General features: G+C 37.0%; 1 protein-coding gene across 1 annotated transcript; it reads left to right on the plus strand.

The window, feature by feature from the left end:
- The first annotated feature begins 5,878 nt into the window (after positions 1-5,878).
- On the plus strand, positions 5,879-11,064 carry LOC111436473. Its single transcript, XM_023074270.1, has 14 exons — positions 5,879-6,313; positions 6,693-6,800; positions 7,555-7,614; positions 7,725-7,826; positions 8,115-8,198; positions 8,278-8,396; positions 8,523-8,624; positions 8,946-9,062; positions 9,214-9,279; positions 9,383-9,449; positions 10,174-10,227; positions 10,314-10,403; positions 10,517-10,543; positions 10,623-11,064. The coding sequence occupies exons 1-14, from the start codon at positions 6,293-6,295 to the stop codon at positions 10,716-10,718; spliced, it is 1,113 nt and encodes a 370-aa protein (XP_022930038.1). The 5' UTR covers positions 5,879-6,292; the 3' UTR covers positions 10,719-11,064.
- The last annotated feature ends 632 nt before the right edge of the window (positions 11,065-11,696 follow it).

The raw sequence follows: 11,696 nt of genomic DNA on the forward strand, positions 1-11,696 counted from the left end.
CCATTTCGTAAGCTAGTCTACAAAATCTATAACCTAGAGCTCTATTACGGACTATAACAACCTTAGATTTCTACCGACCTAAATTTTCTACCATCATCATAATATACTCTCTTATGTAGAAAATAAACTTTAAAAATTTCATTACAAAACATTGTCATGGACTTACATGTTTTAAAACGTCTTTAAAGTAACAAAACGAAATATTAAATAAAATAAATAAAACTTTAAAAGTAGAAACGCCATATACTAACTTATAATCTAAGAAATGGAATACCACTATCTTATGCACGTGTCATGGTCTTTACTTGTGATGTCATTGTAAGCCGTACAGGATGTCTTGCCTGTACCTGAATTAAAAGTAGCACACAACTTGAGTATTTTGAGAAATACTCGGTAAGTGACATCACTATTGGGTTCAGGGAATGAAACCACATGCAACTTATGATTAGAGACCTATCATTAAAAGCATCATACGGGTGGCCTCCGGTCCGAACTAGTACTTTCCTACACACGACCCACATATGCAAGCGTGAATCTCCAGACCTCCTGGACCCATCATAGTCGGGGTAGCTTTCCGTAGTCGGATGTTCAGAGGTCAGTATACCCCCGAGTTTCATGCGAGGCATGATGATGATGATCATTATCATAGTGTACGCATCCATACTCATCATGGAGAAGTAATCTGATGTTTATGAACACACAAAATGCATGAAATCCCTATAGTTTCCATCTTTAAATCATATTTATGGCACAACCCTATTCATTATTCACACTTCACACAAGGACAAGGTAACGTGCATGCGTTGGCTTTCATACGTTCCTCATTATTAACATGAATTAGGGTTGTATCTTAGAAAACTCGTCATCATAATGTATCATGACATTTAATACATGCACATCATTAAATACATGGGTGACTAGATGGTCCTATGGGTAGGGTTCGCCAGCTAACCTCCCGTGGATGATGAGAGTAGGCTAGCACACACCACACTGTCCCCACTATAGAGAGAGATTACAAGGTAGCGCTTGGACCCAAGACACCAATTATATAATGCTTAGGCAAAACAAGCTACCTAAATCTAAGAACAGAACAGTAGTGCAACCCGTAGATGAGATTAGTTGCCCAAAAGACTTGCGACACCAGAAATGAGTAAACTTCTCCTCCATACTCGGAGTGGGACCGTGACATTATAGCTTATTGTTATTCATTACATTTTTCTTGATAATGTTTTTTTTTTTTTTTACACAAAGCGAGCTTGGAGTAATACTTTTACGAGGCTCCAACTCATAAATTATATGAAAATCTTCATCAAAACTGATTTATTTTTAATAAATTCAATAAATATAAAGAGTAAACTGTTAGGACCGGGCTGACTCAATGACTCCAAAAAGACAGGTAAATTTTGGGCGAAATAAAACAAACCAAATTTAAACATAACATGCATTATACTTATATTATATCAAAATAAAGTGTATACAAAGTATTTAAAACACCACACAACAGTTAAAACACAAAATAAGGAACGATACAAAATATTTTAAAATAAAAAGGGTCGAAGGACGACGGATGAGGTCTGTCTACGACATCGACTCCAGAGTCCGCTCCCAACCTTGGCTAACTCCTTATAACCTAAAAAAATGGAGAATAAGGAATGAGTACAAAGACTCAATAAGCAGCCTACTTGTAGGCTCTTAATCGTGTCCTTCATATGTTAGGATACCACACTCTTTCTTTTCTGGTTCTTGTTCCTGTCGTAAGTACTTAGACCCTCTAGTTCTTGTTCTTATCTTGTGGATTCTTATCAAGTTCTATTATGAGAACCTTGATCCTTGGATTCTAAAACCTTGGATTTTCTCTAAGGGCCTTGTTACTATGGTTCTTGGTTCTTATGCTTAAAACTTAGATGTTGATCCATGTTCTAGTCCTTGATCTTTCACTTGTTCTTGGTTCTTTCTAGGTTCTTGTCCTGTTTCTTAATTCGTTCTCCAAGACACTTCCCTTAGGATTTACGGTACTAATCATAAACCTATCAACCTGTGTTCGAGGCTTTATGCGGTCCAAGTGACACAGTCTTAATACCTACGCTCAAAGCTTCATGCGTTCCAAGTAGTGTAGTCTAAGTCATGAGCATGATGTACCGTGGAAGGTCTTAGGAGGTTCTTGATTCTTGGCTAAGGTAACTTACTCTCTTCTTGTTCCATTGTGGCCCTAGATTACTCCCCATGATAGATCATAAAGGACACGTGATCGATGCATGCATGAACATGACATAGATTGTAAAGGTCATGTGATTGATGCATGCATGAACATAGCATAGACAATAAAGGTTTCGTGATGGGTGCATCCATGAACATGGCATCCTGCAAATCTTTGGGTACCCATAACATGGTGCAGAGCATCTCATCTAGGTGAGGAAAACATGAGGTCAAATATGGTGTAGGGCATCCCACCTAGAAGAGGAAACATGGCCTCTGAAAGCACTGCGTGGTGGGAGGTTATGAGCCATAATTGGATATGCTTAAAGTATTACCTAGCATTCTTGAGTTTCTGAGTCTGAGGACCTCGGTCTCTTATCCTTGAGTGGTACCTAACATTCTTCTTGCTTTGGTAGTTGTAGAGCTTGTTTGGTATTGTTCTTAGTTCTCAATCTTGTAAGTTCCTAAGGTTCATACTTCCTTGAGACATAAGTTGTCACATGCATTCGTAATCATATGAACCCATCATAATAACTAGCATAAGTTATTCTAAAAAGTCATAGATTCATAATGGATTCCTTAAAGGGTTCTAGAAGGGTCATGAATCTTGAGGGGTTTCCTTTAGGCTTTTCTTAAGTTCTATCTTGGTTTAGGTTCCAAACTTGCTCCAATCAACTTGAAATCTTGAACTTATCCTCGTGTCATATAAAATATGCCTTATAGAAGATAGTGTTAGGTTATGGAGCCTGATGCTTATTTATAACTTAGTCAACGATTATACATGATAAAGCTATATATGACAAATGACATATAAAGTAAATTGTCATAAATAGTAAATAGCTATGTATAGTAAAAAGCTATATACGTTAAAACTATATATGGTCGAAAGTTATATACAGTAGATGATTATATCTGGTAAAGCTATATATAGTAAGCTAAACCATATATATATAGCTTTGAAAATGTAGTTTCTGTACTCTCTCTTGTTGTACATATCTGAAGTCATCAATATAAATCCTTTTGTCAGAGTTCTCCTTGCATTTTCTCTATCATGTTCTTTGTGTTCATGTAGATCGAGTGTGTGAGTTGTAGTACGATCCTAACAACTGGTATTAGAGCTAGGCGGAAGTCACCACAATCTATGAAGATTGAAAGTTCAGAAGTCAGATACCATGACCACGAAACAGTGGAAGCTCAAGGATCGACAAGCCTTAGGGCTGATCCGATTGACGTTATCCAGAAACGTGGCATTTAACATCATCAAGGAGAAGACAATGTCAGATCTGATGAAGGCGCTGTCGAATATGTACGAAAAACCATCGGCTATGAACAAAGTGTATTTGATGCAAAGATTGTTCAATCTACAAATGTCTAAAGGTGGATCTGTTGTTGATCATATAAATGAATTCGATATGATCGTAAGTCAACTGAGTTCGGTGAAAATTAATTTCGAGGATGAAATTAAAGCATTGATTTTGATGTCATCTTTACCTGAGTCGTGGGATACTGTTGTTGCCGCAATCAGTAGTTCCCAAGGATCTAATAAACTAAAGTTTGATGAAATTCGAGATGTAATTCTCAGCGAAAGTATTCGCAAACGAGAAATTGGAAATTTATCTGGCAGTGCTCTTAGTGTTGACCAACGGGGGAGAAGTAAATCGAAGAGCCCAAACAAAGGACGATTAAAATCAAAGAATCGAGAAAAATCTCCAAATAGACCAAACGTAACGTGTTGGAATTGTGGAGAAAAAGGTTACTTTTGAACAGATTGTACAAGACCAAAGATGAAGCAGAATCACAAATCTGGAGATGATGATGATTCTATAAATTCCGTAGAAGACATTGGGGATGCTTTAATCCTCAGCGTGGATAGTTCGATTGAATCCTTTATTTTGGATTCAGGTGCATCTTTTCATTCGTCTCCAAATAAAGAATTGTTATGAAATTTCAAGTCTGGAAATTTTGAGAAGGTGTATCTTACCGACAACAAAGATTTGAAGATTAAAGGAAAATCAGTGAATATTAAAGGATGTCAGATATATTTCTGGTCTCAAGAAGAACCTGATCTCTATTGGTCAGTTGGACAGCACAGGTTATGCAACAAAGTTAGGGAAGAGTTCGTGGAAGATTATGAAAGGTGCTACGGTGGTAGCACGTGGCACAAAATTTGGAACCTTATACACCACTGCATGGTGTATGAACGTAGCTGTTGTTGCTGAAAGTGCTTCAAATTCAAGTCTATGGCACAATAGACTTGGACATATGAGCGTGAAAGAAATGAAGATGCTGGATGAGAAAGGAGTTTTAGAAGGTCTGAAATCTGTTGATGTGGGTCGTTGTGAGAACTGCGTTATGAGCAAGCAGAAATGAGTTAGCTTCATAAGGATGGCCAGAGAATTGAAGAAAGTGGGAGTTGAGCTTGAGTTGTAGGGAAACTCACCTAGTGATGTTGTAGCACATACTCATGAAACTCTTGAGACTACTGCTGAGGAACCAAATGTGGAGCAAGGTTCCAAGACCTCGAAGCAAGTGGTTGTTGAGCTTGAGTTGCAGGGAAACTCACTTAGTGATGTTGTAATAGATACTCATGAAACTCCTGAGACTACTGCTGAGGAACCAAATGTGAAGCAAGGTTCCAAGACAACGAAGTAAATGAGAGTTGAGGTTGAGTTGCGGAAAAAATCACCTAGTGATGTTGTAGCAGATATTCAAGAAACTCTTGAGACTGTTGCAGAGGAACCAACGGTAAAGCAAGTGACAATCTGAACCGGTCTTGAGAAGATTATCCAGTACTATCAGAGTACAAGATATGTATGTACCTTCATTACACTATGTGTTGCTAATGAAAGGGAACCAAAGCCCTTTGATAAGACCCTGCAGTTGGAGTATACAACCAAGTTGGGAGCAAGCGATGGATGATTAAGGTTGAGCAAATAAAGCTGCATCTTAAAACTATTTATAGGAGTTAAAACACTAATAAATTTCCTAAATTCTTCCCATTAGTCAACAACTACTAATTATTGTTCCAAATAAAAAAATTGTTAATTTTTTAAAACAAACTCAAATTAATAATTATTAACCATTATCCTAAAATTATTTCAAATTAATAACTTATTTTTCCAAGTCAAACGGTTGACTTGCTTAAACGACAAGAGAGTGATGAGAGAGAGAGAGAGAGAGAGAGAGAGGAGAAATTGGGAGAGAAATGGTGAATTGAAAGAGAGTGATAGAAATGTGACTGAAAAGACGGACGGCGACACCATTGATGAAACTCAAAAAAAAAACAAAATTAAAAGTTTTAAAAACTTATTAATAAACCATGAAATTTAAGGAAATAAATTTACGAAAATTGTGAAAATGGGTTAAATGGAAAAGGAACAGCCGCCATCCATCCGACCACGAGACCACCTAGGCACACCGCAGCAACCATAAAATGCATTTATTATCGACACAAATTAAACTTTTTTTTTATTTTTTTTTTATTTTTTATAAATATTTTCCTATAATTTTAAAATATGTATTTTTCAAGAAAGAAAGAAAATGCAATTATAATAAGAGCACGATAGCAAGAACTAAGGGGAACGCACGCGTCCCACTACGCAACATTCTTGCAATCAATTATTTATTTTTTTTTATTAAGGAAACAAAAATTCCAAAGTTGGGCAAAATCCAAAGCCCGTGACCGCGACTGCTACCGGACACTCTCTAAACTACATACAAACAAATTCCATTCTGCTCGTTTCCTTCTCCTCCTCCTTCTTCCATTTCTGATTCTTTGTGCTGTTTTCATTCCACCAAACTCCATAGCTACTCCTCTTCTATCTCCTTCCCAACTGGGTCTCTTTCCCCTTCTACCTTCCTTTTCGGGGACCCCAGTTAAATGGGTATTGGGTTGTTGTTCTTCCTCTTCTTCTTCTATTCAAGACCTTTCCCCTTTTCCAAACCTCCTCATATTCCTTGCTTTCCCTCTGAATATTCATCAAATTCACTACAAACTTCAGTTTCAAGTACAGAATTCTGAAAACCAAATTAGGGAATCGCCTTTTTTTCCCCCCCTTTGCTTTCATCTCTGCATGCTTCACGATTTTGGATCAAAATGATCAAGGCCTTCGCTTCTGTAATCTCTCTCACCTCTTTTTGTGCTTGTTTTGTTTAACCCTTTTGGCTTATGTCTGTTTATGTTGCTCTCGTTTCATGATTTGTCTCCGTCTTCGTTTTGTTTTTTCTTTTGGTGCTCTGTGCTGCTCTAACATTGTGCGGCTTCCCTTTTGAGATTTGGAATTTCAAGTTCATGGGTTGTGGTTATTTGCTAGGAAACAGAGGGAAATTGGCTGTTTGATTCATTTTTCAGAATAGCTTTTTTCAGATGGATTGTGGATAGTTCTCTGTCCCTTTACATGGCTCTATATCAAATAGAGAGCTCTTATCATTATGGTTTTTTGTTTACATAATTTGATTGTAATTGGTCTTTTTATAACTCGTTTTCCATGTTTCAGAGTTTCGTACCATCGGAGTCGAAGAATAGATTACGCCTCTGTACCTTCTTCATTGCCATATTACTTGGTGCTGGAGCTTATTTCATTGCAAGTGAATTCATTACAAAGGTAGAAATCAAAGCATATCTTTCTGAAGTTCCTATAGCTTCCTGTTGCATAGTGATGATAGTAGCAATATATCTTGGAGATTAAGTTTATGGGTTTGAAGTGTCCATGTTTATTCATGGCACTAAGGTTAAGTTGATCATCTTTGAAAATGAAGGATTCAAAGAATTGGCTTTCTGTACCGCTTACAAAATTTAGTATCCTGCATCCAAAGTATTGGCTTTGCAGTTTACTGTGCGCTCACTGTCTATGGTATTCATTGGTGGTATCCCTTATATTTCTTGAATTTAGGCCCTAGATTGCTTAGTGCTTAAGTGTGAGATCGAACGAAGCATTCTTTACAAGGGTGTGGAAACCTCTCCCTAGCAGACATGTTGTAATAATACCTTGAGGGGAAGCCCAAAAGGGAAAGCCCAAAGAGGACAATATCTGCAAGTGGTGGACTTTGACTGTTACATTAAGTACAATTCGAATTAACAATAGTCCTCAACTCTTACAAGAAGGGTTATGATGTATATGTGGTTGTTAAACTTCTTCCACTTGATATTTATTTGGGTTAATATTCATTGTATGAACTTCAAGCGTTCATCTTACTGGGTGTTATTATACCCAGCAGTATTTTTCTTGTGTAGATTGTAACCATGCTTGTCAGAACAGAGCATCATATATCATCGTGCATTCAAATCATATGTCGATACAATTCGTCACTCAAAATGACCGAAACGAGTCAATGATAGGATATTTGATAAACTTGCAGGAAATGTTTAGATGGGAGGCATTTTATCCTGCCCGAAATGTAAAGTCCAGCACGTGCAAGGTTTGTCTAGTAAAATCCCGAGTTCTTTTTATGGTTTCTCATTGTATTTGTTCTAGTTTGTTAGGTGTTATAAATCTCCTTTCTCTCGCCTCATCCTCCTTCCTACGTAGAATCGATGCAGACCTCCTGGGAGTGAGTCTTTGCCAGAAGGAATCATTACTAAAACATCTAACTTCGAATTTCATCCTCTATGGGGTTCAAGTGTACAAAATGTAAGTGATGCACCGATTGAAACGTTGCTCGCCTATACGCTGAATACAACGAATTTTTCTTTTTCAATAGAGTTTTCAGCTCATTTGAGTATAATTGAAAGTAAAAATTTCAGTTTTCATGATGTTTTAGTATATGATATTAGGTAACTACTTTCTTTGAATCGTGTACGTGGCTTGATACTCGACTATTTTACTTATATACAACTTAGCTAATGAATTCACGAAATCGCTAGATAAAAACTGCACATATTATGCGTTGCCCTTAAGTGACAATACTCTTTGTGCCAGAAAATGCTGAAGATGTCTAAGAACTTGTTAGCTATTGCTGTTGGGATCAAACAAAGACGTGTAGTGTCAAAAATTGTCGAAAAGGTTGTCATCTAAAGCCCTTATTCTTCACTACATCTTTTAGCAATCTGTTTGTTTTTGAGTATGTAGTTTTCATTCTCAGTTCCCTCGAGACGATTTTGACGTGATTCTTTTTCATTACGATGGTGTTGTGGATGAATGGAGGGATTTTGCATGGAGTTCTCGAGCACTACATGTCTCTGCATTGAATCAGACAAAATGGTAATGCTTATTTTACCCCAAGAGTTATCTGAAATTGCTGATCGTGTGTATCATTTGGACTCGAAGTTGCTTCTTTACTCTTTTAAATTCGAACCATAATTGGAATAAAACTGGCTTATGGCGTAGGTGGTTCGCCAAGCGTTTCTTGCATCCAGATATTGTTGCTGAATATAATTATATCTTTCTTTGGGATGAGGACCTTGGCGTCGAGAATTTTAACCCGAAACGGTAGGTATTATTTTCCTTTTCATGATTACGGAGTTCAAACCTGCAAATGCGTAGTTTATTGTTTATTTACCGCCTTTTTTTCCCCCACAAGAGCTTAGCTCAATTGGCATAAAGTACGTATTCTCAACCAAAAGATTAGAAATTCGTATCCCCCATCTTGCATATTGTTGAACTAGAAAAAACGCTTTTGATCATTGAACATATAAGTAATAAGTTAGCTCGTGGACTTTATTATGTAACAGTTTCGTCGTTGTACTCCAAAGTATCAATTCTTAGTATGTAACGACTTAGTTTTCTTTTCTTCATCTAAAACTGGGTCAGATATGTATCAATCCTCAAGGAGGAGGGGCTTGAGATATCACAACCAGCTCTCGATCCTGTTAAGTCCAAGGTGCACCAGCTGCTTACTGCACGCAAAACCGGATCGAAAGTACACAGGTTAGTTTTACATGTTTTTTTGTAACTGATGTGGGATCTCACATCTCCAATGGTTGAGTTTACTTGAATGGAATATCGATTTTGGGTGTTAGAGCTCCGTTAAACGCTATAACGATGTTTTTCGCACCAATTTTCTTAAATCTTCAAACAGAAGGTTTTATAATTTCAAGGGCAGTGGACGGTGCAACGCTAATAGCACGGCTCCTCCATGCACAGGGTAAAAAGATTATCGATTCTTTTGATCACGGACTTTTCTATTTTTTGATGTTGGATTCAAACTCAGGTTGTTAAATTGTGTATGTTAAATAAATTTGATGTAGATGGGTAGAAATGATGGCTCCTGTGTTCTCCAGGGCAGCATGGCGATGCACATGGTATATGATTCAGGTAACAACTACTATTGAAGTGAGATTCAAATTATACTTGTCAAAAGTAGGAATATAAACGATCGTAAAACTAGATTAGTTGTGAGATCCCACGTTAGTTGGGGAGGAGAACGAAACATTCTTTATAAGGGTGTGGAAACCTCTCCGTAGTAGACGCGTTTTAAAAACCTTGAGGGGAAGCTTGAAAGGGTAAGCCCAAAAGAGACATACTAGCGGTGGGTTTGGGCCGTTACAAATGGTATTAGAGCTAGACACTGGGCAATGTGCCAGCGAGGAGGCTGAGCCTTGAAGGGGGTGGACACGAGGTGATGTGCCAGAAGGACGCTGGGCCCGAAGGAGGGTAGATTGGGAGTCCCACATCGATTGGACAAGGGAACGAGTGCCAGCGAGGATGCTGGACCTCGAAGGGAGGTGGATTGTGAGATCTCACGTCGGTTGGGGAGGAGAACGAAGCATTCTTTATAAGGGTGTGGAAACCTCTTCCTAGCAGACGCGTTTTAAAAACCTTGAGGGAAAGTCCAAAGAGGACAATATCTATTAACGGTGGGCTTAGGCCGTTACATTAGTCTTCTGTTTATATTTAGTCCATTTTCTTACAATACAACAAAGTTTCAACTCACTCGTGATATCGATATTAAACGGATGTGTGAATACTGTGGTAATATTGTGATGGGGACAGAATTTTAATGCCAAAATACTTGGATATTGCTCTCTTTGCTTTACAGAATGACTTGATCCATGCATGGGGCTTAGATCGACAGCTTGGCTATTGTGCACAAGTAATTTCCATACTCCACCATTACTTTTGCTTTGCTAGTAAGCCACTAGTTTCTTGTAGAGTTTGTGATTATCGATTCTCTTTTAGGGTGACCGAACACAAAAAGTTGGCGTTGTCGATGCCGAATACATCGTTCATCTAGGTCTGCCCACGCTCGGTGCTTCCCATGACAATGTGGTAAAGTTTTGCAGTCACAATCCTATGAATTTACGACTTCAAACGGTCATTTGTTGCACTTCCTTTTCTATGAATTTACGACTTCAAACGGTCATTTTGTTCAATTCTTGCAGGAACCCAAAATGGATAATCGAGTTAAAGTAAGTTACTACGATCGATCCAAGTATTTATTTCCCGACTGGATCGTTCATTGTTTGTAATGTATCCTAATATGTGTAGGTGAGGATGCAATCTTCCTTAGAAATGCAGATCTTCAAGGAACGATGGACGGACGCTGCAAAGAAGGACAAGTGTTGGATCGACCGATATCGGTAGTTACCGAAATCGTTTAATGTTCATCTTAATGAATAAAACTGGAAGTGAAGGTGTTCCAGTCTTTCAGTAACAGAGCTCAAACACAGGCTGAGCATGCAGCTGCTTAGATAAGATTCTAGTTGTCTCACAACTTATACCCAACAAATTCAAATTAACCAAGAACGAGGCTTTTCATTGGATCAACTCACTTTCTTTTACTGTATACAAAATCATATCTTACATAACTTTTTTTTTTGGTTGGTTGTAAATGCATTATAGTCTTTCGAGAAAATTAAGGTTCGGAAATTTGGTGTTTGTAAAAGTTTCCATGTATTTTGAATAAATGTAAACTTTCTTTTACTTGGGATAATGATTTTTGGACATTTTTAGGGTAAATCTTGGTGTTCGTTAGCTCATGATTCGACGATTGGTGGAGTTTGGTTGTAGGACGGGGAGTGCACAGTGTCACAATTGCATTCTTCTTTTGGCAGCGGGACAATAATTGTGCGATATTTGTTCTAACTTAGTAAATAAGTTACATGTGAAAATCAAACTTTATGGACAATTTTGATGTAAGGTACGATCCTTAAATCACATTTTGAGAGAAAATGTTTTTATATAACATGAGTGAGAAAATAAGATGAAAACAGTTTGACGCACCGAGATCACAATATTTGATCGAAAAAAATAAAAATAAAATTGCAATTTCTTTGTTTAACTTATTTAATAGTATATTTAAAATTAATTTTATTAGATGGTTTATATAAAATTAATCGTAGATTAAAAGTTAACTTTATTACATAACAATTATAATGTGATTGTAATTCTTTTTCATTAACATTTATACATATATTATTTTTTCAATAGTTATAATTAATTATTTAATTGAAATTATTTGTAATCAATCAATTTATTTCTATTTGTTGAGATTAATTTTACTTAATTCATTCAATAATGTACCAAAATAATATTTTTAAGATTAATTTCATAAAACAAGCC

The sequence above is a fragment of the Cucurbita moschata genome, unplaced genomic scaffold (genome assembly GCF_002738365.1).
Source record: "Cucurbita moschata cultivar Rifu unplaced genomic scaffold, Cmos_1.0 Cmo_Scf00054, whole genome shotgun sequence".
Taxonomy (NCBI): domain Eukaryota; kingdom Viridiplantae; phylum Streptophyta; class Magnoliopsida; order Cucurbitales; family Cucurbitaceae; genus Cucurbita; species Cucurbita moschata.

What these genes read in the sequence shown, in the direction of transcription:
- LOC111436473 (XM_023074270.1), top strand. Translation starts at nt 6,293, where the DNA reads ATGATCAAGGCCTTCGCTTCT. An exon ending in TGTCAAAAATTGTCGAAAAG is followed by an intron (nt 8,199 to 8,277) that starts GTTGTCATCTAA and finishes TTTCATTCTCAG; the next exon opens with TTCCCTCGAGACGATTTTGA. An exon ending in AAATGGATAATCGAGTTAAA is followed by an intron (nt 10,544 to 10,622) that starts GTAAGTTACTAC and finishes TAATATGTGTAG; the next exon opens with GTGAGGATGCAATCTTCCTT.